The sequence below is a fragment of the Thunnus maccoyii genome, chromosome 16 (assembly GCF_910596095.1).
Source record: "Thunnus maccoyii chromosome 16, fThuMac1.1, whole genome shotgun sequence".
NCBI classification, from domain to species: domain Eukaryota; kingdom Metazoa; phylum Chordata; class Actinopteri; order Scombriformes; family Scombridae; genus Thunnus; species Thunnus maccoyii.
In genome coordinates this window covers 10,059,225-10,086,987 of record NC_056548.1, presented here as the reverse complement: position 1 = coordinate 10,086,987, position 27,763 = coordinate 10,059,225, and the positions used below count along the sequence as shown (strand labels likewise).

At 40.7% G+C, this 27,763-nt stretch overlaps 2 protein-coding genes across 7 annotated transcripts in view; both read left to right on the top strand.

The window, feature by feature from the left end:
* Positions 1 to 17,780, top strand: part of tnika (TRAF2 and NCK interacting kinase a) — a 62,139-nt gene extending 44,359 nt beyond the window's left edge. For all 4 annotated transcript variants that reach the window (XM_042387960.1, XM_042387961.1, XM_042387963.1 and 1 more), the window contains 18 exons: positions 2,472 to 2,636; positions 3,343 to 3,618; positions 3,994 to 4,100; positions 4,490 to 4,605; positions 5,255 to 5,352; positions 6,494 to 6,562; positions 7,542 to 7,648; positions 7,867 to 7,969; positions 8,185 to 8,322; positions 8,657 to 8,756; positions 8,968 to 9,138; positions 9,264 to 9,407; positions 9,731 to 9,865; positions 10,371 to 10,471; positions 10,769 to 10,918; positions 12,967 to 13,126; positions 14,523 to 14,662; positions 15,028 to 17,780. In XM_042387960.1, the coding sequence (XP_042243894.1) occupies positions 2,472 to 2,636; positions 3,343 to 3,618; positions 3,994 to 4,100; positions 4,490 to 4,605; positions 5,255 to 5,352; positions 6,494 to 6,562; positions 7,542 to 7,648; positions 7,867 to 7,969; positions 8,185 to 8,322; positions 8,657 to 8,756; positions 8,968 to 9,138; positions 9,264 to 9,407; positions 9,731 to 9,865; positions 10,371 to 10,471; positions 10,769 to 10,918; positions 12,967 to 13,126; positions 14,523 to 14,662; positions 15,028 to 15,111 (2,364 nt within the window). In that variant the 3' untranslated portion in view covers positions 15,112 to 17,780. The remainder of the gene's footprint in view (positions 1 to 2,471; positions 2,637 to 3,342; positions 3,619 to 3,993; positions 4,101 to 4,489; positions 4,606 to 5,254; positions 5,353 to 6,493; positions 6,563 to 7,541; positions 7,649 to 7,866; positions 7,970 to 8,184; positions 8,323 to 8,656; positions 8,757 to 8,967; positions 9,139 to 9,263; positions 9,408 to 9,730; positions 9,866 to 10,370; positions 10,472 to 10,768; positions 10,919 to 12,966; positions 13,127 to 14,522; positions 14,663 to 15,027) is intronic.
* A 652-nt stretch (positions 17,781 to 18,432) lies between these two features.
* slc2a2 (solute carrier family 2 member 2) lies at positions 18,433 to 27,527 on the top strand. Of its 3 annotated transcripts, none has more exons than XM_042388367.1 (12): positions 18,433 to 18,447; positions 19,002 to 19,094; positions 22,069 to 22,274; positions 22,528 to 22,652; positions 23,057 to 23,172; positions 23,285 to 23,447; positions 23,666 to 23,772; positions 24,436 to 24,516; positions 24,828 to 24,932; positions 25,053 to 25,154; positions 25,995 to 26,198; positions 26,338 to 27,527. In XM_042388367.1, exons 1-12 carry the CDS (start codon positions 18,433 to 18,435, stop codon positions 26,542 to 26,544), a joined length of 1,524 nt encoding a protein of 507 aa, XP_042244301.1. In that variant the 3' UTR covers positions 26,545 to 27,527. The 3 variants fall into 3 exon arrangements, with proteins under 3 accessions (XP_042244301.1, XP_042244300.1, XP_042244302.1); XM_042388366.1 differs by having other exon boundaries at positions 18,999 to 19,094; XM_042388368.1 differs by lacking the exons at positions 18,433 to 18,447; positions 22,069 to 22,274 and having other exon boundaries at positions 19,081 to 19,094.
* Positions 27,528 to 27,763: the final 236 nt, after the last annotated feature.

The window sequence follows — 27,763 nt, the reverse complement described above, 5'->3', positions numbered from 1 at the left end:
TGACATTACTACATATAAACGATATATATCCTCAGCCCACCTAGCCAATAGCCACAGAGACAGACTGAGCACTTACTGTTGCTGCTGCTCTGCTAAATGTGTTAACAGACGCACAGACACACACAAATGGAGCACTCTCTATTGCTGCTGCTCAAGGTTTAAAAAATAACCCTCTAACCCAAGTCACTGCTTTTTGCTAATGGCTGTGGGCGTTTCCATTTGAACAACCTGAAAAAAAAAACACAGATGGAGTCGCCCTTTAAACACAAAACTGTAACCCAAAAAATATGCCCATCTCGCCATAAATCAAAACTGATAACACCTCTTAAACTAAACTTGATTATAAATTTAATCCTAAAACCAACACTCAAACAGGTCACTGTGAAGAAGAGGCAAATATGTCTTCACTTCTGAAAAATATTCACTGTCTCAAGTTCTAAAAGTCAAATTGGTCTCCACAAAGATAGAAGTACAAGAACATGCATACAAACTGTACATACATGTTAATGCACATATACTGGAATTGTATTAATTTGTATTGAAAATATTCTCTACTGGGACTGAGATCCATAGAGGAGGTGCCAGTGTTCAGGGACAGTTTATTATCACCCTGATCCCTTGGTAGCTTAGTTACTACAACCTGACCTCAATTCCCCCACTGTGCCAGCCCCCAAGTCACTCTTATCATCTAATGCCCCACAATGCACCATGGCAAGCCGGCTCCTAGACATACTGGTGACGATGTCATCTGGGAAACTTACCCGTCCCAGCTCTCTTTTAGGTCAGTTAACCAGTCAATGATTCTCCAAGCTTGGTGATGGGTGCTGGCCAAGTGGTGGTGGAATCCTTCCAGCAAATCTGGATCCTCAGAGGATGCGCTCTCTCCTCCAACTACTTTCATTTGTCTTTTTCCTTGTCCTTTCTTAGTGTAGATGCAGCAGTGGTCGAAATTAACTTCCTTCAATGCTCTGTTTTACCTCTTTAAATCTCTGCCATAGTAGGAAAGAGCTTTTGGGTGGTAGACTGGAGCAAAACCAAAACAACTAATACACAAAATTTGCAGAAATAAGCAGCACCATCCAAAAGGTTTTTCTTCTGTGAGGAGATTTTTTCTTAATAGTAAACTATCTCTCTCGTAGGTCAGTTGAAGTTCATGCTAACCTCTGACTGCCTCTACAGATCAAACTCTAATGACCTGACTTTGATCACAGCAGTCCCTCTCCTGAATCTCTGTATAGGTTTCTTTTCCATTGGTTCTCTATAGTTAATGACTATCTGTCTACATTTGTTTAGCTTCCTTTTATCCCAAATGAACAACTAATATGTTGGAAAAACACAGTCCTCTTTTCTGCCACCATACTGTAGATGTTTTTTGTTTTGAGTTTACATCACCAGTTACCTTATTGTAGTTGACTCCCTAGCAGGCAACTAGCAAAGATTTGAGGAATGACACAGTATTGCATTGCTGTTCTGACCCAGGTCATAATCTCAAATAATCCGACCAGATTATGAGCTCATGTGGAATTACAGAGAGCCTCCAAAGGGGATAGTTCTCATTGCACACGCATGTTTACCTGGGGGCTATTGACATTATGCCCTGCTGATCCATGACTCAACTCTCCATGGATCATGGAGTAGATTGTTAAGAGTGGAAAAGTGTGATTTGGGAAGCTGGGAGCATTCCTTGGAGGCCTCTCTTACTGCACAGCAGATAATCTGATAATCTGATTACACTGGCAAGAGGAGCTTTCTGCCTTTCCTCACACACAGATATTTGGTATGCGTTGGCATTGATGCGCACACACACACTCCCACAAGTCATTGGGAAAAGTCATACATATACAAACAATCAAACATGGTTTCGCAGGTGTGAACACGCTATCAGTGCACACCTTTGCATGTGCTCAAATCCTTGATTAAGGTTTGAATGTGGTGTCTGCTAAAGGAGATTAGGGATAATTCTTGACCTTTCATGCATAGCCATCAGATGCTCTTACTCCTCAACTGTATGTGGGGCATGGAGATAAACATACACAAACAACTAGGCGTGAGAAACAAAGTGCGACTCTGTGTGCCAAATTTGTATCAACAAACCTGCCAGTTTAGATTTTGTATATTCTGTTGATGTTTTTGGATTTGCTCCAATGATATATGAAGGAGACCGTTAAGGCAGGTTATGACAGGCAAAACAAGCCTTCCACTGAATCTCTCAACATTGGATTTGTAGAAATAGAACACCAAAACAAAAAGAAGTAAAAAACAGTATCACTTCCTTATGCAATCATCAACGTTCATTCAGGTCAGTTACATACCACGTTGTTGTTATTGTCCCACAGAGTTGAGCGATGTTTAGGTCGTCTGGTGGCTTGCAGGGGTGCTTAGGGTGTCGATAACCCAGAGTGGTACAAGTGTGGTGATTAGTTGTTCTGCGTGTTGGGCTGTGAGTGACAGTGGTATGTGACCTGTCCCAGGTGGAGGAACGATCTAAGCTGAACAGACAGAGCTCTCCAGCGCTGCAGCACAAATTGTCCAACCGCATCTCCGACCCCTCCCTCCCTCCCCGCTCAGAGTCCTTCAGCAGCGGGGGCATGCAGCCCGCCCGCACCCCACCCATCCACCGTTCCATCGAACCACAGGTGTGTGTGTGTGTGTGTGTGTGTGTGTGTGCAAAAGAAGGCAAGTGAGTGATTGATGTGTTTACTAGTGAGCAGAATTTCCAAACCACAGACCTCTTATATTCATTATAACCCCTTTTTAAAAAGTTCATGTCTCCATAACAATCAATCTAACACTCTTATCATATATCTGTCTCCCTCCTTACTGCCTTACCTCTTTCTATCCTCCTTTTTTTCATCTCAATCCACTTTCTGCTCTTGTCCTTTCTTTCCCTACAAATTTTCCATTTTCATTAATTTTCATTTTTCATTAATTTCATAATGCATCTACTTTCTTCCTCTATTCTGTTAACTGTCTCCTTTCTTCTCCCTCCCCTCTACCTTACCTTTTTTCATTCCCTTCATTTTTCTCTATCATATTGTTCCCATTTCCTTATTCTTTACTTCTACCTTTTGATCTTCTTCTGTTTCTCCATCCTTTCTTTCTTCCTCCTACCATCTGCTTTCTCTGTTCTACTACTTTTTCCATCCATCCTTTCTACCTTCTTCTTCTCTCTCTTTCTTCATTTTTCCCCCATCTGACCCTGTTCCATCTTTCTCTACTTCCTTTGTTCCCTCTCTCCGCCATACCTTCATATCACTGTCCCCACCAACCTCAACCTGCTCCCATACACCCGTCTCGCTCCCTTCATCTCTCCCTCTTCCTCTGTCTCTCTCCCTCCCACAGATGGCTCACCTGGTTCCAGTGAAAACCCACTCCAGCTCCATGTCTGGCTCTCAGTCACTGCAGGACCAGACGGGTTCAGCTCTTAGTGAGGGCGTCAGCGTGGGCTCCCCCAGGCCTGAGATGCCCCGCCAGAACTCAGACCCCACCTCTGACACACCTACACCCCTACCGCTGCGTATCACCGGCAGGGAGGAGCGGGAACGAGATCGGGAACGGGACAGGGACAAGGATCGGGATAGAACCGCCTGGTTGAGAGAGGAGGATATCCCACCCAAGGTCAGAGAATCAGAAAAACACACAATCAGTGATGATGTATAGATTTGTTGTGGCTTACAAATATTTGAATGTATATTGTTTATATAATGTTTTAACTTTCTTTATTAACTTTCTTACTTTATTTTAATGTTGGCTTTACTGACACTGTTAACTAGGACAGGTGTAAAACTACAGGTTGATCATTATTACTCAGTAGCAGAGTAGTTAGTGTCACCACCTACAGTTACAGTAAATGTGCTGGTCTTTGTGTTTTACCATACAACCACACAGATATATAGATGATATATTAATTTAAAACATTCTGGATACAAGCATGACGGGATTAAAGCCAAGCCGAACTAGTTGTGGTGATTATCTCTGTGTTTGTGTGTCTAGGTCCCCCAAAGGACCACTTCTATCTCCCCAGCCCTGGTCAGGAAGAACTCCCCTAATGGAGGAGTGGGTCTGGGCCCTCGCACGGGTTCTCAGCTCATACGCGCTAGGTAAAGCTCATATTAGCACACTGTGCACCTCTAAGTTAAATATCTGAAGTCACCTTTATAGTCTCATTTGAGCCACTTAACACATTTAAGTAGAATTGTTTTGATAGGTTTTTTTTTTTAACTTTACTTTACTGTATTTTTATTGTATATTTATGTTATTACAAAAAACTGCTGATATGTAGTGTTACCATAGACTGCTCTAGGTGTTAAATTAGATAAAATTCAACATCATTTAGCAGAACCTCCACCATGCTGCATCAATTCTGTTTTTATATTGCAGAAGATACCTAGGACATATCACTCCTGCAACTCATACCTCTGTATTATATGCATGTTTTTAACAATAAACAACTGGGAAATGCATGAAAAGATTTTCATCCTTTTTTCAGTAACCCAGACCTACGACGCTCAGAGCTCTCCCTGGATGCCATGCTGCAAAGAACTTCCTCCAACTCGTCGTCATCTTCCTCCCCTTCATCTCAGGGAGGCTCAGCCGAGAGGAGAGGTACTCACAAAATCTAGAACACACAAAAATACTCTCATTTACTCGCGCACACGCATAAAATGAAAACAGACATAAACTAGTGGACGCATTTCCATGGAAGTAATGTGTATGCAGTATGCAAATGGAGAACCACACATACACATACACTCACAGGGCTTCATCATGTTTCAGAGGCTATCAGCGGGACATTGTCAGTTGCAGTTCTGCTCTGATCAACCTGTCTGATGTGCCCTGTTACTCTCAGCCTCCAGAGAGATAGAAGAGAGGAAATGAGAGAGGCAGATAGAGAGAGGCGTAGAGCGATGTGTCAAACAACAGGCCAGAGGGATATCTAAGATATGCATGGATCTCCCCCTGACAAACACATGGCACAGTGAGAGGGGTGGAGGTTGAAGTATGGTTGGACAGGTCACTGTCATTTTGCAATCAAGTTGGGAGTCAGTGTCGTCAAAATACAAACTGGTATCAAACACAAAATCTTCACAACATGTTTGAACAAATTTAGATAAATCCTTTAAGACAAACAGCTTTGGAACCAGTCTTTTAAACTGACATCTTTTTTTTAATAAATGCTTTTGGTGATTCTCATGTGAAGATTCTTTATGTATGTAGGTCAAATGTGTAATTATGCCCTTGTTCGGTTTGATAGGTCAAACCAAGCAGGAAGGATCCCCTCCGGGAGCCAATCAGGAGACAAAGCCTAAACAGGAGGAGGGCCGTGAATCAGCCAGACCCAGCAGACCTGCAGTGAGTCACACAACACACACACACACACACACACACACACACACACACACACACACACACGTACACACACACATTTACTTTCTATGGCAGCAATCTCCTCTCTGGGAATCCTCTACAGGCCCCGTCTTCTTTTTTTTTCTGCTATTCATCTGGTTCTTTCTTTCTCTGCCTCTCTCTCTTTCTCCTTCCATTCTTCAGAGCTATAAGAAAGCCATAGATGAGGTTAGTAACACTTGAGTCCCCTTTCCTTTACCCCGGTTTTTCCTTTGCCTCGATCTTCAGAGCCTCTCTTTCCCCCACTGGCGTGGTGGAGTTAGTTGGCTTCACAAGAAGATGATTTTTCTCTTCATTTTTTAACTTGTAAATATCAGGGTGTTGTGACGACGGCAGTGCATGTGTGCTTCTACACACATACCTGAAAGAGTGTACGCGGACCTGTGCTTTTGCAGGTTTGTGTGTAGACATGCATGTGTTGTGTGATCTGTGTGTGTATGTGGGTATGTGCAGGTGTGTAACCTGTACTGCCAAACACCTGAGTAGTCTCTGAATCTCTTTTCCTGTTTCTCTGTTGTCACGGTTACGGGTCAGGAGGAGCTGGTAAGCCCACCGTGTATGACGGTCCTCCCCCCCGTCTGCATGATTTGGTCTGATCCATCAGCTGGGTTGAATGGGGAGGGAGTAACAACGGGCCTTCTGGCATGGGGGTGATTGGTAGAGGGGGTGCAGATTTATGCTGCACTCCAGTAGTACACCAAGCCTGATTATTTGTACCTCTCTCTACTTATGACTCGTGTACATCATATTTGCTCTCGAGTGAATAAAAGTGCTGATCTGTGCTCACCTCTCAGGTCACAAAATAAAAATTTTACTGTTGCTAATCAAAAAAAATGAAGTGGCCTCAGATAAGCACTCTTGTTCCAGGACACCTATGTTTATAGCCCCGGATGTTTGTGTGGCAACAAATCAGTTGTCCTCTTGTCATGATGCTGATGGTTTGTCCTACTCTTTGCTCCTCTATGCTCCCCTCGTCCTCGTATGTGATTTGGTCTCTCACTCCTCAGGTTATGAGAGTGACGATAAAGAACAGATGAACTAAATGACTTTGCCTCTTTCTCTTCTTCTCCTCTGTCTCTTTCTGCAGGACCTAAGTGCATTGGCTAAGGAACTCAGAGAACTGAGAGTAGAGGAGGGGAGCAGACCTCCAGTCAAGGTAGGATGACATTTATAATAATGAGAGATGATAGATATATGGCAATAATAAAGGTAAACACAAGACTGCAATCACCCGTTGATTGCCTGCAATTAAGATAGCTGGGAATAAAAACACAATAAAACTACAGTACAAGCTTTGTTATAAAAGCTGTTGTGGTAATGGCAGGATGACAGATCATTGTGTCAGGCAATAATGGCTAAAAAAACCCCATGCAAAACAAACAGACTTATGATTGACTATTAAAAGAACATTTCTTTGTCAAAAGTTCAAGGTATGCTTTTGTTTTTAGAGATCCCTTATCACTGTTCCAGAGAACTGCAACAGTATACATAGTAACAACGTATTTTTGCCTGTGAACTCCTAAAAGAATATGAATAACTTGCTTAACTAGTTAAGCTACCTGCATAATCATGGTAGTCTCGGATGAAACTGAAAATGAAAATGAGAAGGAGTTTTAGCCAATTCAGTGGTCTGCCTGTGACACCACCGAGCAACTGGTCAGGACCACAGAGACCATATGGACCACTGTTTACTATGAACAGTTAAATAAAAGATCTACTCACATGCTATGCAGAGAGTAAGAGAGAGAGAGAGAGAGAGAGATTTAGAAGAATACAGAATACAGACAAAGGATTATGAGCTCTGACATTTATTCAGCTAACAGTGTTGCCAACACAGCCAGAGAAGGGAAAAGGTGGATTAGGACCACAAATCGCACAGACCACTCACTACCTGCACTCTTTACAATTTTGTGAGACCTAACTTCATTTGAATAATTATTCCTCTCCACTGTCTGAACACTGAGATTTTGAAAATGTGTGTCCACAAAAGTCCACATGAGTATTGGTGGGTAATTTAGATACTACCCTAATAAGTTCCTCTTCTTATCTCAGTGTTCTATTCTCAGAGGGTTTCTCACCAATTCTCTTTATTTAAGGATTGCATTTTTGTTTTTACATCTTGCGTTCTTATGAAGGTGACAGACTACTCGTCCTCCAGTGAAGAATCAGAGAGCAGTGATGAGGACGGGGAGACGGTGGGGCATGATGGGACAGTTGCTGTTAGCGACATACCCCGCATCATGTAAGTTGTCCTCTGTTTTTGTTTTTTCTTCTCTCTCTATGTGGTTTGGGGTTTTTTTTTGGTTTTTTTCAAGCTGGACCTGTCAGTGTTCATTTGTGATGGGATATGCATGTCTTTGAAATATGTGCCACGCCAGTAGCTTGTCAGTATAGTTTTGGCAGAAATGCTTTGTAAATGATCTGGTCTGTGTGTGTGTTTGTGGTGTGTGTGCGTTGCAGGCCAGCAGTGCAGAGCAGCAGTGAGTCGTATGGAGGGCTGACGGAGGACTCTCTGGGAGATGCCTATAATAGCTCCAAGGACGGCACTCTAGTGATGAGAGAGGTGATGAATGTGCACATATACACATGAGCCACATGGGTTCAGAGATAAAAGAATGTAAATTAACAGAGAAAATACTGTTTTTGTTTATATTCTACCATCAAACTGGGTACAGTTTGCTTCTTCATCACCATCTTTATCTCTTTTTTTTCTATTCTCCTCACTTCTCTCACTATCAAATCTCCTCTTCCCTTCGTTTATCAACTCTCAACTTTCAGGCAGAGGAGAGGAGGAGAGGTGGTCACACAGAGAGCAATGGGTTCGGTAACCATGGTAACCTCCCCGACCTGGTACAGCAGAGCAACTCTCCCTCAGCCACACCCACAGCCCTGCAGGAACTTGGCGACATGGCTGAGGTCAGAAACACACACACACACACACAATCCTGCATATCGTGCTGTAAATAAAACATGAATTGAATTAATGCAATAAATTATCTAACTTCACATAGAAGAAAGAAATAACTAGGTTGAAAACAAATTCAGCCTTTTTTTGTAGTTATCCTGATCAGATAAGCCCATTTTTACATCCTGATATGATGTATGTTTATGCCTGTGAAATAAGAAAAACAAAATTGGAGATACTAATATGTTCTTGGTATAGGTTTAGGCTAGTCTGGGTGGTGTGTTTATGTCTATACAGTATATGTAGGCTGCTACAAAGTAATTGCTCATGTTTTTTGTCTTACAGTTTGGTTTGGGCGGGTCCAAAGCATCCTTCACCCCATTTGTCGATCCACGTGTCTATCAAACCTCCCCGAGTGACGATGATAATGAGAACTCAGCGGCAGGTAAGGAAAGCATAGAAAAGCTTTGGTCGCACATTACATTTATTCAGCCAGAACATTTTTATTGTAAACAGGCAACTATTTTTCAGTTAGTCAATCCAGAGCGTCATTAGTAGAAAAGCCAACTGTGTGAATTTGTTTTGCACCTGTAATGTCTGCACAGTTGTCAACAAACAGTTTTTCTCCATCTCTCTCTTCTTCTGTGGTATCTCAGCCATGTTTGCGAATGAACTGCTGAGGCAAGAGCAAGCCAGGCTAAATGAAGCCAGAAAGATCTCTGTGGTCAACGTCAACCCTACAAACATCAGACCCCACAGTGACACACCAGAGATCCGCAAATACAAGAAACGCTTCAACTCTGAGATCCTGTGTGCTGCGCTCTGGGGTACATCCTTCATCTTACTTAAAAAACAAAAACAAAATAGGAAAATCTTTACTCAGAATACCTCTACATGTCTTTTTGTGTATCTGTCTGTGTCTCTGACTCTTGCATGTTTGTGTATTGTTCAGGTGTGAACCTTCTGGTGGGGACGGAGAACGGTCTAATGCTGCTTGACCGAAGTGGACAGGGAAAAGTGTATAACCTGATCACCAGACGGCGTTTCCTACAAATGGATGTGCTGGAGGGGCTCAATGTGCTAGTCACCATATCTGGTTGGTCTAACATACACATTCACCCTGTATGTACACACACTAATGCATGCTCATATCTGGATTGATTTAACATGCCAGCTCACACATGAAAAAGCAGAGTGCTGTTTACCTCACAGAAATGCAGATTGTAGCTCATAACATGCTTGTTCTTCTTCCATTACTCTCAAAGTACACATCTAGCACAGTCACAATGGCCAGATCAGCTTCCATTGTGTACTTTTTAATAGGAACCCAGAAAGGTTTCCAATTTATTTTGGGGTTATATCCCTATTCCAGTAAATTTGATCTCATTTCTCTTTCTCCCTTTGTCCGTCCTCTCTCAGGGAAAAAGAATAAGTTGCGTGTCTACTACTTGTCCTGGCTGAGGAACAGAATATTACACAACGACCCGGAAGTAGAGAAGAAGCAGGGTTGGATTACAGTTGGGGAACTGGAGGGCTGTGTGCATTATAAAGTTGGTAAGGGTGTGTGTATGTGTGTGTGTATGAATGATGAAGTAATTAATTTGGATCACATATGTAGAGGCTGATATTTTGGACTGATTTTGACTGGGCTTGTCATTCCAGAGTGGGCTGAAATTGTTGTTAAATAAAAACAAATGGGGTTTGGTTTGATATGCCAGTTTTTAGCTGAAATGTTGTCTGCCTTTTACCTGGTTACACTAGCACAACAGCTGTTTCTGGTTCTCGCTCTTCATCTTTGTCTTCAGTCAGGAGATTTGTGTCAGTGAGTGGGCTCTTTGTACTGGGAGGCAACAGGGTTTAAATGCGGCTCTGATTTTGAGAAATAGAAAATGTCATATCAGTCATCTTTCAATACATGTTAAAAATGTAACATATATAATGTATTTGTGATCACATCGAAAAGTTCAGCCAGTCATGCTTTGAAGCAAATGGAAAAATGAATGTGACTCTTTATTCCATTTATGCTTAACATGTGTATTTGTCTTTGTCATGTTTCTAGTTAAATATGAGAGGATTAAGTTCCTGGTGATTGCTCTGAAGACCTCTGTGGAAATCTATGCCTGGGCTCCCAAACCTTACCACAAGTTCATGGCCTTTAAGGTACAGAAGTAGAAACAAATGCATACACACATTAACCGTCACATACATTCATTCATTCACATGTATAGATGCAGACCTATTATATGTATACTATATGACTATGAGCCTTGAATGTTTTCCATCATATCTCAAAATTTTGTTTGGTTGGATCAATCATTTGTCATTTGTTTCCTTTCTCACTCTATTTACTATACTCCATTATCACCCTCTATTCCTGAATGTCTATGCCTTCCCCTTTCTCTTACCCTGCTTCACTTTTTCTCTTCTTCCTCCTCTGTTTTGCTCTCTGTCTATCAGTCATTCACTGAGCTGCAGCACCGTCCCCAGCTGGTTGACCTTACAGTGGAGGAAGGTCAGAGGTTAAAGGTCATCTATGGCTCCAGCGTGGGCTTCCATGTCATCGATGTGGACTCAGGCAACCCCTACGACATCTACATCCCCTCACATGTAAGCTTGTGTGTGTGTGTGTGTGTGTGTGTGCGCGCGTATGAATCCTTTGTAAATCTTCAGAGAACATATTTTCCGAAGCCTTTCTCAAGACAAAGTAGAGGGAGATTTTTTTGAAATCCTTCATGCCCAACCCTACTGTATTACCTATGGATTTCCTGCTCTGCCAGAGTCAGCAGTGACTCACACAGGACTTTCTCATGAGGATTAGCATCAAGGAATACAATGACTTCTTTTGACAAATTACCTCTTTGATCTATTTACTGTTGTGCGAGAAAAAAGATCAATGGCAGTTTGACCTCTTTTTATTAGATTTTTTTGTAGTTTGGTAAATATGGCCTGTCTATCTTAAGTACACAGAATGTAGCTCAAATCACAGAATTTCTCTCATTACAGAACACAAAGATGTGGTAGCTGCCACCAAATTTCCTTTTGGAGCAAAGGTCATCCAAAGAGCATTATTGGCAAGAAAAGGCAGCTTATTCTTGTAGCATTCTTCTTTTTACCATGGCACCGTGCAGGCAGACATGTAGGCAGTCTCTCAGTCACTCATTGTAGCTAGGTAGACTGTCAGTGTTTGTACAGTTGCGTGCTTGAATGCAAATCAGTTCTGGTACTTGCATGCAGATTAGTTTGTTCCGTGGTGGCTTCACTAATCGCATGCTTTTACTCAAATTAGGTTCAAATGCAGTTCAGCCAAAATTCTTGATTTAGTGGCAATATTTCAGTGAGCATAAACCTCTGAGTACAGATGTTGGAACACGCAAACGTAGCCTAGTGTGTGTTCAACTTGAGTGACTGAGGTTATGCTATGTAATACGTGCACCACAGGAATATTCTTGACCTCTGAGGTGATTGTCTTTTACTGTTTCCGCCTTTCATCCACACTTCCTTTCTCTCTCCTTCCCTGCCAACTTCTCTTTCAGTGTGCCAAACAGCTAAAGGTGACATCCTGCCATCCACCATTTAGACTTGGACAATAGATTCTTAGTAAAACCCCATAGTAGATGCACAGCAGAACTCTATGTGTCTATGTGTAGTACAGCTCATTAGTGTAGAGATTAATAGATAACTTAGTTAGAACTAGGTTTGCATGAATAAATTCATCTAACCCAAAGCAGCCAACACAAGGTTCTGTAAAGATACTGCACTCCCAGCGAGAAGTTTGGTCTCATGCTGGAGCCGCAACACAGAATTGCAGATTCAAACCTAATTCCACATACTTCCACATAATTAGTATTACTTTCAATTAAATAGAGTTTTCATTTAATGCATTGAAATATTTTTATCGCTCACCTTGCAAAATTCCAACCAGCAACACCACCACGGTATGATGCACTCAGAGTGGTTTTGTTTGGTTACAGTGCTTCCATTTTCTCATATCAATTTCTTATCTGATGGAAGTTACTTCCTTTACATGGTCATGAGTAAGCAGAAGTGTGGCAATAAATTCTGCAGAATTCTTGTGTAAATGCAGTTTCTCATGGGTTAAGATGAGTTTTTTCACTACCTTGTCACTCATTTGTTGTACTGTTATAATCCCTTGTTGTGCTCCTGAAGTGTAGTTTTGACCTCATAATAGCCTGCTGGCACAAATATAGGGGGTTGTATCTCTGGGCTACACTTTGAGTAAAATGCACAGATTCAAGCTACTGTTTGTCTGTGTGCTTGTTAGTGTTCTCAACTCTTCTGGTGTTGTTTATGTTAATTAATATGAGAGAAAATGTGCTATGCTGTTTGTCCATTCACCCATTATACAGAACAAGGCTTCTCAGCCAACAAACCTAAGTTCGACCTTTTTGCAGTATTGATGCGCCTGATATTTGGCAGCCTCGTCAAAGTCAACAAAGTTGGCTCTTAGAGGATTACAGAACGCAAGCCGGTCAAACAAAAAAAAAGCTAAACAGCCAGCCAAATTCTGTTGCGTTAAATGCCCATGATGAAACCTCTATTATAATATTTGAATCTAATGTAAGTTATGATTAAATTTGACAGATTTAATTAAAGCCTCTGAAATGTTTGCGTGTGTGCATCTGTGTCTGTATTAGATCCAGAGCCAGGTGACACCCCATGCTATCGTGGTGCTCCCTAAGACTGATGGGATGGAGATGCTGCTGTGTTACGAGGACGAGGGCGTCTACGTCAACACCTATGGTCGAATCACCAAGGACGTGGTGCTACAATGGGGAGAGATGCCTACCTCTGTTGGTATGTTACAACCACATGTGAATTCATGTTTGTGGTCTGTTGATTTAAATAGTTTTTATCTACACTGGAATAGTTAAGACATTATAGAGAAATAATCAGATCCAAAATGTAATTTAAAACTCACGAAACTTGAAGTTAAGAAGATTTGCTTGTTAGTGTTTTGCAATGTAGATCAAAAGTGTTGTGAGGCTGAGCTTATGGGGGTTCATGTAAGGTTTAATTACATTCAGAAATCAGTTTATAACATCAGCCTTCACAGGAAGGCTTCCAGAAGTGCTTAGTAGGAACAAGAAAGGCGAGGGAAGGGTAGTGAGGGTAAAAGATTGAGAAAGAGAGGAAAAATGGATAAAGCTGATTAATAGTGAGTGTAAAAGGAAAAGTGAGGGAGTACGAAACAAGGAGTTAAAGAGAGAGGAAGTAAGCAAGAGAGACCAGCTGATGCGTGCGAGCATGTGACAAGCGAAAAACAAGTTAATTTCTGGTTGGTTTAATTACCATTCTAATTGTCGATATGAAGAGGGAAACTGGTTAGGGGAACAGGAAAAACAGGAAAAAAAGGAGGTGGATTTCATTTTTTAATTAACATGAAATTAATTTGTTTACTCTGTTATCAAACAAGTTGAACTGCTTTGGACCCCGAAGCAGCAATGCAATTACCTGTCTAGTCTGCCAGAAAATAGAGGACGTCAGTTGAGTAGGCGGTCCTTCAATGTGGTCCAGGATGCCTTGCATTTACATTGCTAGATGAATGTGGTTACATGCAGCCCAGACGACCTCCGAATGTGATCTGAGTGATCGGATCTCAGTCCGTCCTCAATGCGTCTTGGGTGCGTTTACACCCATATTTAGAGCCGTCCACTTGTGATCGGATCACCCAAGACGGATGTTAATACCAGGTGTAATCAGGGCCCTTGTTTCAATAGAAAATACCATTTAATTTCTTGTATTGTAGTGCCCTCGTGTGGCAGTCAGGGATATTACACTTTCGGATCACATCTGGACTCTACTGTACGTTGTACATTTGAATAACTTTGGTTTATGGAACCTGCTTTAAGATTTTTTTGTTGAAAGTACCATGAACTTGTCCAGTGTCAGCAAGCGTCCTTCCTGAAATGTCCTCGAGCTGCAGCGGTGCATCTCTGTAATCGACCCTGACCTCAAAAACACAAAGAGAATTACCCAATAATAAAATACAGCATTGCATAATTGTATCATATGATCTTAATAAAGCCTCAAAAAGAAATAAAATGTCCATAATCTATCAAAAAAATGTATGAAAGTAACAGTATTAACTAATTAATTTATTTTTGTGGTAGGCAGTTGGTTTTATAAAAGTAAAAGTTGAATAAAGCTGAAGTGTATATAATTTCCTCTGTGTTTTTTTCCTCTTTTCCAGCCTATATCCATTCTAATCAGATTATGGGCTGGGGTGAGAAAGCCATAGAGATCCGCTCTGTGGAGACGGGTCATCTGGATGGAGTCTTCATGCACAAGAGAGCCCAGAGACTCAAGTTCCTCTGTGAGAGGAACGACAAGGTAAAACACAATCAGATTGCAAACTCTTTTCTTTGATGCTTGGCTATTCTTATGTCATGCTCGAAAATTATTGGAGTAAATCACATAACATTAAAACAATGCTCTTGACTTTGACTTGGTCTTGATTTCAGCGCTGCTTCTTGTGGACACATACACAAGATGTTAAAACATAGATTGTGAGCATTAAGTTTGGTATGATTTGCATAGATCTTGCACAGACCCTATAAAAAATAATAAATAAAAATATAATAAAAAAAATAAACACTTCAAATGTACGGAGATTTGAGTCCAAAATTATGTATCCACAGTTTCCACATAAATTGACCACAATTAATATTATTTACTCTCTCCCTCTCTCTCTCTAGGTATTCTTTGCATCGGTGCGTTCAGGAGGTAGCAGCCAAGTTTTCTTCATGACACTCAACAGAAACTCTATGATGAACTGGTGATGGCTCCTGCAATTGTCCACTCTGCCTCACTCTCCCCTTGGCCAGCCCAACTTGGCCCACGGCACATCTCACAAATGAACCCAATCGATGAGTGGCCACAAGTGAACTCTTAAACACTTGGAGAGACTAAAAAGGTGTAGAAAAAAAAAGTCAAAGTTATTGTAGAGAAAAACAACAACAACGACCTGTTCTAAATGAAGAGACATGTTACCCTAGATTATATCAGGTCATGCAGAAGCCATCGTTACTCAACTGACTGGCAAACTGGTGCCACTGACTTTCCAAATATTCTCTTCCTTCCTCTTTCTCTTTCCCTGTCTGTTACTCTTTTCCCTTTTTGTCTGTCTTTTTCTATTTTCTCTCTGCAAGGACCAGTGCATTCAAGTGTTCAACAACTTAAGAGCTGCACTTTACACCTGCCTCCCTTTATCTCCTCTTCCTTTTTGCCCCCTCCTTCTTTATGACCAAGCCTCTGCTCCTTCCCTCCATCAAGTCATCACTTTTTCAGTCCTTTGACATCCATGTGCTCCATTTCCCTCACTTCCTATCCACCACGTGTGGGCCCATTCCCTGAGAACTACACCGCACAGGCTGGAGGAAGAATAGAGGAATATGATTTAATCTAAATTTAAATATATACTTCTGAATATGACAGTGCAGGGAGGGCAGCTGAGGGATGACAAATCTACTCAGGATGTTGGCAGTGACCTGATTGATTTTCTTTCCCCTCCGTCACTCCCCTCCTCCTCCTCCTCTACTTCCTCCTCTTGCCATCATTTCAGGCTCCAAGTAGACTGAATTGTGATGTAGTGTTCGATCGCATTTTTGCTGATAGAGATGCGATGAGACACTCTGCTGTCATAGGCAGGTCGTAACAGTATGCAAACATGATGTCTGTGTCCCTTTAAAATGAAATCACTGGTCCATTTTGTCTCCTTTCTTTCTGTTTCCCTCCTCCTGTCAACCCCCATCATCATCATCATCATCATCATCATCAACACACCTCTCTTTACTCTTAATGTCTTTAAATTCTGAAGGTGCTGCATCAGATATACTGTAATATTACAATGAAGAATGAGAGTGTCATTCTGTTCATTAGGTATATGTTTATTTCTGTTCTTTTCCTTTTCTGTGTAACAGTTTGGAGTCAGTCAGTCTTGAAGCTTGATGAATTGTACAGCACATGTGTGTCAGCGTGAGTGTGTGTGTGTGTGTGTGTGTGTGTGTGTGTGTGTGTGTGTGCGTTTCACTTGATGTTGAAATGAATCCCATTCAAATCAAGTTCGAATCAAAGTGCGACATTGAAGTCAATGTCTAGAAAAAGAGTAATCCAGTCTCTGTGCGTGAACTCTGACCTTAATGCGATCAAAGCAACTTTGAGTGTGTTTACATGCAGATTTATGATATTATCTTCTTAGTATGAAGTTTATGAGTTGGTGTATCTAAACACCATGCATTTAAAAATAGGCAATATTAGTGGTTGATTTTTGGAGTATGTTTCTGTTTCCTTTGACACAGTAATATTCAAAATGGTCTGGCTATTTGTGAGCACAGCGACATAAAGATCCATATTAACACCTTATCCTGAATTTGACCTTAATGGGATATGAGCTAGTACCCCCAATACTGTGTGCATGTGAAAGCACTCATTGTTGAAAGCTGTGGTGTCCTTTTTGAATCATGCTCCTGTGTGATTGGTTCTTCTGATTTTGGCTCCTAACTGTTCATATGGTGCCTAGCATGATGTAAGCAAAACTAAAATGGAGGCCAAAAGATTATCACTGATATTATAATTAAAATTTATATTGCCTAAAGGCTCACTTTACACAGTTTTCTTTGTGTTATGATCTAACTTTAACACATAGTCGATGTTATTTGTCTCTCTTAATGGAGATGTACATTAACAAAGCTGAGACTTGATTTATTCTTTGAAAGGAGTAACTGAACATGATATGATAAAACCTTACAATTTCATACATATTTAGTACAGCTCAATCATTAATACATTCAATTTATAACACTATTGAGGGTGGACTAGTCCATGCATACTCATCCATGTTGGAGAACAATATAATGCAGATTAGTTAGTTTTTTTTTTTGGTGGATATACTGTAGGCTTGGCAGTGTTGGCCTATGGTTAACAAAGTTAAGATGACACAAAAGAATACATGTTCCCCAATAATGTAATCATCATCTGAATCAAGTTTTTTCTGTGAAATTGGTTTCTGTTGTATTTTCAAGGACTTTTTACACTTGCATTGAGTAGTTGTTCCTGTGCAGCTGTAAGTTAGGTTCACTGATCTCTGTTAGGGGGAGCAGGCTAACATTTTAGCAATAAAGAGCCGAGCTGAAGAAACCACTGTCTTCCCTGTGTGTGTGTGTGTGTGTGTGTGCGCGCGTGCATGCATCTGTGTGTATGATTAATGAGCAAGTGTGAATGGGGCATTAATATTATGTTTGTCCATTATGGAATTCACTCTTCCCATTGGAAATGCTGACAGTCATTACACTGAGGACTCTCCTTTCAAAGACAAAACCACTGTATTCTTTATTCTGTTTATTTCCTGTTTTCTTTATTTTGAAAGAGCATTACTAATGTCCTGTTTTGGGATTTATTTGTTTTGTAAAAGAGATGCTGTAAGAGAGAAATAAATGAAACTAGAGCATTATGCTGTCTTTCTGGAGTTGTGTTTTTTTTGTGGATGTCTGTTTTGCAAGATGTGCTCATTTGTATCAGCTTCGACCCTCAGACTTTGTCCCCCCAGTATATCATTAACTGCATAGTGTGCGTGAATGTGACAGAGAGAGAGAGAGAGAGAGAGAGAGAGAGAGAGAGAGAGAGAGTGGTGCCCATATGTCACTAGTACTATCGAACAACAGGGCTGGATCTGAGCAGCAACAGGTGCTTAGATGAAACTTGTTGTTTGCTATTTGGTGGTAATTTTGCATTCCGTTATTGATTGTAATATACAGAATATCATTATCCATAGTGCACCAGCATGTAACACCACTCATATGATCCTGAAACCAATGTTTTCCTAAATAGATTCCAGACTGGCTCAACATTTTGTCACTGTGATTTTTATTTTATTGCTTCTCTCCCATAGGAGTAATGTATGTGTTTGTATATAGGGGAAAATAAGGCCACAGCCTCATTTATGTTTAACAAATCTGTCAGCACTATAGATGTGTGTGTGTGCGCATGTGCATCTGTGTGCATGCATGTGTTTGTCGATTAGTGAGTGGACACTGCGTGATCCTGCTTTCACTGATGATTACTTATCTCCCTGGCTGAGGACTGGTTTAAACTCTGGACCCGTTATGGAGTCGGGAAAGGTAAAGAGAATTCTTGATAAATACATTCTTTACTCATATTTCATTAAATAGTTATGTATTCTTCCTCTTTATTTTAAATCATGCAAGCAATATCTGCAAACAGCTGTCTTGAAGAAATTAGTAGTTTTTAATGAAAACATGGTTTGGATAATCTGTCCTTTGCATTGTCAGTTTGCAATGGATATTGGCATCATAAATCAAATTCAATTCTGCCACATTGAGATCTCAATTCAAATTATAAGTGCACATGCATTTTTTCATTTATAAAGCATTATTATTTTAACTTTTGTAACTAATTTACAAAGGCAATCCTTGTAAAAGTAAGAAGTGGTAGAAGAAGTAATTAATCTATTGATAATGTAGTTAAAGTCGTTTTCTGCATCTTTATTTGCACTTTTATTTGTGAATGTGTATACTATGTGAGTACAGCTGTTTTACTAGTTACATACTCATGTTCTTGCTTGTGTGCACATTCATGTTAAATTATGTGTTTATTGTTCATGCATTCGTGTGTGTGTCCTTATCACATCAATTACCTATTAATCTTGCAGCAGCTAACGGGCACACTGGCTGTGGCTGTGTTCACAGCAGCCCTGGGGTCCCTGCAGTATGGCTACAGTCTGGGAGTCATCAATGCACCTCAGAAGGTACTTTAACACAGCCTTCACTCCCCTACTCGGCCATCAAATTGCCTCATGTATAATTAGCCAGTCAGGATAAGCTTACTTCACCCTATGGCCACTTGCCCAACAAGACAAGACAAGTGTAATTACTTTTCTGCAGCAATGGAGACAACATAAGAACAATCTAAGAGATCAAACTGTTCTCTGCATCTTGGGAAATAGCTTTTACCACAGCCTTTTACAAGTCCTCTTTTGTAGCCAACCAAGAACTCTTTCATCTGAAACTCTGCAAGCTACTTTGAGTGCCTCTTCACCAAACATGTCTTGTTGGGTGGGACAAGAAATATGAGAATGCACCAAGTGCCGATGTTTCTCTGAGGAAAGGTGCTGGCAGTGTTGGCACCAGCGTTGACACATTTAAGCAAACTCAGGTCACCCCACTACTCAAAAAACCTATACTTAACCCAGTCCAGTTCGAAAACTACAGACTGGTTTAACTCCTGCCCTTCCTATCAAAAATACATGAACACACAGTCTTTAACCAAGGCTCTGAGTTCCTTTCTGAGAACAACCTGTGCAACCCGAATCAGTCTGGCTTTAAGTGGGGGTACTCTACCACGACTCTACTCCTGTCGGTCATGGAATCATTATGTTCAGCTAGATGTTCTGCTAGTCAGTCCTCAGCTCTATTGCTGCTAAATCTGTCAGCTGCCTTTGACATGGTTAACCACCAAATCCTCCTCTCCACACTAACTAAACTTGGTATCTCAGGATCTGCCCTATGCTGGTTCATGTCCTACCTCTCAGGGAGATATTCTAGAGTATCTTGGAGGGGAGAAGTGTCCACACTGCACGGCTTATCCACAGGGTCAGTGCTTGGTCCGATTGTCTTCTCAATATACACCACCTCACATGGCACAATAATCCTCTCCCATGGTTTCTCATACCATTGCTATGCTGACGATACCCAGCTCTTCCTGTCATTCCCACCAGAAGACCACACAATCTTGGCTCGGATCTCGTCAGGCCTTGCCAATATGTATTGGCATGGATGAAAGAACGCCACCTTCAACTTAACCTCTCTAAGACCAAGCTCCTTGTCATCCCAGCCATTCCCTTTATACAACAAGACATCAGCATCCAATTCGAATCAACTCATGTCCACAAAGTCTGCCCGAAACTTGGGTGTCATGATCAATGACCCACCAACCTTTAAGGTTCACAGGGCCTCAATTGTTTGGTCATGTCGATTCACCCTGTACAACATCAGGAAAATCAGACCCTACCTGTCTGAGCATGCAGCACAACTCCTGCTACACGATCTCATAATATCATGTATTGACTACTGCAACGTCATGGCACGTCTGGTCTTCAACCAGCCCAAAACAGCATGTCACCCTGCTGTTCATATTCCTCCACTGGCTCCCATCAAATTAAAAATAGCAAGTAAAACAGCTCCCACCTAACTGAACTCCCTCATTTAGGTGTACGCTAGCCAGACTCTTCTCTTCTGTAGTTCCCCAGTGGTGGAACGAGTTACCAAACTCTATTCGATCCACAGAGTCCCTCTCAATCTTTAAGAAAAGACTAAAGACCCAGCCCTTTTGCAAACACCTCTGCACTTGATGGACTGAAGGAAAAAAAAACTTCTATATGTTCTATGCACTCTATGCATTTCCTCTAAGCACTGCCTGTTGGGACCTACATCCTATCAGACTCAAAATTAGCTTTATAGCACTTACTCGTGTTGTTCTCTCCTGATTAGATTCCTGCTTGTATTGCATCAGTTCTCAGATGTACGTTGCTTTGGTTAGAAGCATCTGCTAAATGAAATTTTAAATTGTAAATTGCTATTTCAGCTCATTCCCTGCCGAAAGACAACTATATTCTCACCCAATGAGGACGTCCCCTTGTTCAGTTCTGTTCAAGTGATGTTGAACTCTTTTACTGGGCCTCCTCCCTATACAGACCAGCATTGGTGGTTAGATCTGCCTTCATTGGACCCATTGTGGATTACATCTCAGACTGTGTGGAGGAGCTTGAAATGGAAGTTCTGGCAGGCAAGAAATTGGAGCTGTACCAGCTCCTAATGGGCAAGGCTTCCCTCTCCATTAACAGCCATTTCTCAATAGAATTGAGGTTGGGCCTTATGTAGACATTGTTCAGGACAGAAAACATACAAAAGATGCAAATCTCCCATTCTTCACTGAGCCATGGCTGGCCACTTCTTTCTCCAACACCTTCTACTGGTTAATTTCAACCAGTTATTAGATTTTTTTCTTTCCTATAATAAATGAGTGTAACATCGATTGATATGCCCTGCATCTCTCAAGCAGGATCTGCCATGGCTGTCAAAGCACTTCACCACCATTAGACAGTACTTGAACTGCTACCATTTGGTGGAGTGAGTGCATGTAAACATCATGCACTCACTCCACAGCTGGATGAGTGGTTAAGCTGCAGTATACTAAAAAGAAATCAATGTTGGCCTATTGTCAAATTGCTGTCAGATGTCATATTAAGAAGAAACACCAGCATACTAACTGCGACCTCAAGTGTGTTCATATAATGGTGTCCAGCTAGAGGACTTTGTAAGCCACTGTGAAGACATGGCAGATGTAAACATATGGATATTCTTAAATGAAAGAGACTGGCAATACACAGCCCACAACCGATCATATGACATTGTTGATGGACTATGATTCACTTGAGGCGATGTACACCAAATGTACCACTTAAAGTGTTCCAGTAGTGTCACAGTACTAGAGTAACAGTGTTTAAGCTTTACAATTGCCTCTGATACCTATTTTGTTTCAATTGACAAAGTTATATTTAATTCAATGTAAGACCTATGTCATTAATGTATGTCATACACTGAACATTTGTTTATTCTAAATCACATTTATTGTTTTGTGACTGCCTTTTGGTCTGTGTCTCTCAGTGATCAGCCATGCTTACACTGTACTTTGTGCTGATGAAAAAAATCTCCATGTCATAGGTCATTGAGAAGCATTATGGACGGGCATTGGGGGTATGGTCAGAAGAGGCTGCTTTGCTGTCAGAAAACAGTACAGAAGAAGAGTTCCTAGAGGCAGGACAACACCCTGCTGTTGTCATGTATTGGTCATTGTCGGTGTCAATCTTTTCCATCGGTGGCATGTTATCCTCTTTCCTGGTGGGATTTGTGGGAGACCTGAGAGGCAGGTAAGAGAGAAAGTATAAAATAATAAGTGCACAATAGTGGAAGAATGGACGTTTGGTGGAAAAAATACCTTAGGGAAATCATGGAGTATGGAGACTGATGAAAGGAGAGATAGGGGTAGTAGGAAAATAATTTAAAAGTTGAAGTTAAACCAGGATCAATATGGAATGCCATGGTACTGTATACATGCCCTTATGACTCATCTGTCTCTCTGTATCACCAGGTGTCACTTTCTAATCTCTCTTTGTCTTGCAGGGTAAAGGGCATGTTAATGGTCAATGTTCTGGCTGTAGCTGCTGGACTGCTGATGGGTCTTTGCAAGATGTGGAAGCCTCACATCATGATCATCGCAGGGCGTGCTGTTATGGGATTTTACTGTGGTACAGTAAAGCCACTGTTACAACCTTCAATTCATACTCCGATAATCTAGTTGGAAATCCCAATGTTCATGAGATATAATAGATTAAGCAAATTGTACTTGTTATCAATTGCTTTGATACATTTTTAAAAATATATACTATGCTCATTCTGAGTCAGATATAAAACTAACAACACATAGAACCAACATTCATAATAATAAATACACATTACACTGTGCATTCACATATTGGTAAATTAGGAATAGTTGTAAAATTGAACTATTTTACTACTTAAGGGTCATATTGAAAGCAAAGTGTTTCATATATATGGTAAAAATGATCAATGTTCCCAAATTGTACATGGAGCCATGGCAGTTAATTATGGTTTTAAGTCAATTAGTCTAATAATGTGTGTTGTGTGTCAGGGTTGACATGTGGGCTAGTTCCAATGTACATTGGAGAGATCGCACCCAAGGCTTACAGAGGGGCTCTGGGGACATTACACCAGCTGGCTATTGTTACTGGCATCCTAATCAGCCAGGTGAGATGCACACACCCATTCACACATTCACAGCTGCATCTCCTCTTGATGACACCCAAAACATATAACCTAAACCATGTATGTGTATATTTGTGTGTGGATGTGAGTGTAGGTAATAGGCTTGGACTTCGTACTTGGTAATGATGGCATGTGGCCCCTCTTGCTTGGTCTGTCTGGGGCTCCGGCTTTATTACAATCCCTTATGCTGCCTCTGTGCCCTGAGAGCCCACGGTACCTTTATATTCATCTGGGCAAGGAGCAAGAGGCTCGAAAAAGTAAGAGTTATACACAGCAACTCTTTGTCTCCATCATCTGTCTCTCTCAGAATTCACTCAGAAATATACATATAAAGGCTACACATGATGATAATATGCTAGGATTGAACTTGTAATACAGTATTATTACATTATTTTTCATGTTGTTGCTACGTTTTCTTAAGTAAAGGATCTTAAAACTGCATTTATGTAGACTCTTGCTCTATGTTTTGTTGCAGGTCTATATCGACTAAAGGGGGCATATGATGCAACTTCTGATCTGGAGGAGATGAAAAAAGAGAAAGAGGAGGCAGACAAGGAGCCCAGGATCTCTATCCTTTCTTTGGTATGTCTCTATGCAGAAATATGGTCAGCTTATATTCTATGAATTTTACTTCAACTTTTTCAGCAACAAGTTTGAAGAGAACTATGGTAGTTAATATTATGTTTGAAACCTCCTGCGCCATCAAAACACTCTCGTTACACTATAATTATATAATAGAGCTGAAATATAACATTCTTCCTCCTGTCCAAATTAAACAGCAACCAAAGTGCACTGACAATGTCATGATGCCTTGTAATGAATCTCTTATGGTTAATGTTAAAAACAGTAGGGTCCAAAAGTCTGAGAACACTTAAAGTCTCAGATTGCTGATATATACACTTTGTTATAACCTACTGTAAAAAGGCTGCAGATGCAGTCCCACGGTTCCTATAGATGAAATCAAAAATGGAATTTCACCAATCACAAAACATGTTAAAACACTTATTTCATGCACAACAGCAGACAATTAAACACACATGATGTTGTTTGAAATTGCATGCATTCTCTAGTTGTAAAGCTAGTTAGTATAACAGTTTATAACAAAGCTGAGTGACGGGAAAGACTGGACAAGAAATGCACTCAACAGCTGGTCAAAAGTTAAAAAAAAATGTGTGTGTATTCTAGTTGTGTGCTTCAAAACACAACTGCAGTGACAATATTATACTGTTTTCTATTCTCTCCAAGATCTGCTCCTCTGTGTACAGACAGCAGCTGTTTGTTGCCCTTATGATGCACCTCTCCCAACAGTTTTCTGGCATCAATGCTGTGAGTGTAACATTTATTTCAATTCTGCCTCTTTATGCCTCTCATTCAGATTTTAATTCATTGATTGAAATTATTTTATTATTATTATTTTGTCATGATAAGATGAAAATGATGGTCTCATTGTCAGAGCATATAAACACATTAGCAGTAACTTAAAAAAAATCACAAATCTTTCCCTTCCCTTCTATGTTGGCAAAATGTATATTGCTCTATTGTATGACTTTTTACTTATATGTCACTCAAACTGTTCTTTATAATCACTGACGATTCTAAGTAACATGGAAAAAATCTGTATTTGTTTTGTCGTAAAGATCTTTTATTACTCTACGTCTATCTTCGCTCGGGCTGGAGTTGGACAGCCAGTCTATGCCACCATAGGAGTCGGGGTCATCAACACCATCTTCACTCTGGTGTCTGTGAGTAGCTACATGCACATGCAGACAGATGCAAAACACACAGACACTTGCACACACATAACCATGAACATGCACATCTTATTTTTACTACACACATTCCTTTTTTACTGTATGTTCCAGGTTGCACTGGTGGACAAGGCTGGTAGGCGTACTCTGACTCTGGTTGGTCTGGGAGGGATGTGCTGCTGTGCCATTGCTATGACAGTGGGCCTCAAATTCCAGGTTTGTCCAATCAGGCTTCAGAACTTTAGTCTGTCAGCATCTTAATGGAATGTTTTAACATTTTGAAAAATATGCTTTTTCACTTTCCTATCAAGAGACGATTGATACTTCTCTTGTATTTGTTCATTTAATATGAAACTGCATTCATCAGCTGGTTTGTTTAGCTCAGCATAAAGACTGGAAACAGGGGAAATCTGCTAGCTTGGCTCTGTCCAAAGGTAACAAATCCGACAATACGTACCTAAGCTCAGCAACATGTTATATCTTGTTTATTCAATCCGTACCAAAACCAATGTGTAAAACTGGCACATTGCAATGTTATGGGACATTATGTGCTTTCTTGGCCGGGACCAGTGACTTCCTGCAATCTCCACTGGTTGCCTAGCAACCTCATGGGGACTCAGGAAGTTACTTCTCCCAGCCAAGAATTGTTCATTTAAGGTAAACTTTTTCTGCAATCATTTACTTTGTTCTCTACAACCTGTATTTTTGTTGGTTCATTCTTTCTAAATGCGCCCAATGTTGTGTTGCTCACACTAAAATATGTGTGGCAGTTTAGCATTAGTGTGAAAGATCATTCTTGCAAGAAAACAAAAGAAAGCTGAAGATACTTACTACAGTAGCTTTTTCTGAAGATTTTCTCAGTTGTCATGGAGTTAGTTCAGTTGTCATCATGTACCACAATCCCCTACATTTGTTTACATCCTTTGAGCATGAAAGTTCATTCTGTCAAAAGTTCAAAATGTCCAAAATGGACATTAAAGTGTCTTGACAGCATGCAGATGGGCGTGCAACATGTTTTGAGCTCAGTGTGATGCACTGATGTACTCTCTCTTTCAGAATGACTACTCATGGATGAGCTATGTCAGCATGTCGGCTATCTTCATTTTCGTGAGTTTCTTTGAGATTGGTCCTGGTCCTATTCCATGGTTCATAGTGGCTGAACTGTTCAGCCAGGGACCTCGACCGGCAGCCATCGCTCTTGCTGGCTGCTGCAACTGGACCAGCAACTTCATCATAGGCATGACATTTCCATATATACAGGTAGGCAGAAGGGACACAATATGTACTGTATGCTTGTGCAACACAACTTGCATGTGGGTTGACATGTGCCTTTGCTTCATTCACACAACATCAGACACACTGTCCCTCCTGATTTGCCTTTTTACTTTTCATTTTTCAGGATTGGTTGGACAGTTATGTGTTCATCCTGTTTGCTGTGATTCTTTTTTGCTCCACTATCTTTGTTTATCTCCGGGTCCCTGAGACCAAGGGTAAAACATTCAAGGAGATTGCTGCTGGCTTCAAGAAGGGACGAAAAAACACAGAGGCAGCGACCCCCAAAGATGGTACTGAACTGCAGCAGCTCAAAACAGCTACAGATGCTTGAGACAACAGTTGTGTATTTGTGTAGTCTATTTGTGTTTGTGCATGGACCTGTCCATCTTGTGTGTGGTGTGTGTTTCTATGTTTATGTCCTTGTAGTATTACACTAATTACTTGGTGAATTACAGACAGAATCTATCAAGAAAACATGACAGTATTTTTTCATAACATAAATATGTGTGTGTGCTACCTAAAAAACAACATTGCAATATCGTGTTTCCGTTATTAGATAAGTGTTCCTGAGAGGCGAGGAGCTTGACATTGTAAATGAGTACTAGTATCTTGGAGTCACACTGGACTCCCTATTTCACATGACTTTGTAAGTCATGTGAAAAAGGTGTGTTTTTTTCACACATAGAGTACTGTTTTACTAACTGATCACTTACAGGTGTAACAATACTTAAACTAACAGAATTACTCTTCAAGAAAGCCATAAAAGTTCTTGATTTAAAAAAAACACCCTTATTCCATCATTGTAACATCCTGGAAAACTATCATTTGGAAACTATCATTTGGAAACTTTAAAAATTTTAAATATGCTTTTTTCATGTATAAGGCTTTGCATTGACTTGCCCCACCTCGTCTCCTTTAAATGAATTCATTTAACAAAGGGCTGACAGTGGCAATAGCACCAGGGCCACCACTGAAGGGGAGGGGACTGTATGGTGCCATAGACGCGCTACATTTGGACATACTGCACTGTCAGTAAAGGGGAGTAAATATTGGAATGGCCTACCTCTTTCAATAAGGGAGTACTCCACATATCCCACTTTTAAGACTCATTTCAAACAACGGCTCAAAGCAAACCGGACCTGTGATCACTTTTAACCAGACCTGTGTACAGTCTTTTTTGTCTTTTTCTACTGTATTTGTATATTTGTATTTGCATGTTTCTGTTTTGGTTACCTGCCTAGGGACTACAGATGTAAATAAGCATTTTTTGCTAACTCCGACATGTTTACATCTTGTATTTTATACTGATGTTCATTCAACATCCTGTCCCTAACAAATAAACAAATAAAAAATAAATAAAATGAATGAGCTTATCACCGCCAGATAAATGTCAAATATTTCACAGTATACAAAGTTTTTAAATCAAGTGTCTGTGGCGACTTTCCCGCACTGATGCACCGGTAGTGATGCATTTTATGTCAACTAGCAATGATTGGTTTGCCAGAGCTGAAGTGCATACATAGAGCATGCGCACCAGAGACTTCCACCGG

Bases quoted from the DNA above. Each gene is read 5' to 3' on its own strand.
- slc2a2 (XM_042388366.1), top strand. The intron at 23,773-24,435 runs GTATGTCTCTAT...ATTCTCTCCAAG, and splicing joins GGATCTCTATCCTTTCTTTG to ATCTGCTCCTCTGTGTACAG. The intron at 24,517-24,827 runs GTGAGTGTAACA...TTTGTCGTAAAG, and splicing joins AGTTTTCTGGCATCAATGCT to ATCTTTTATTACTCTACGTC.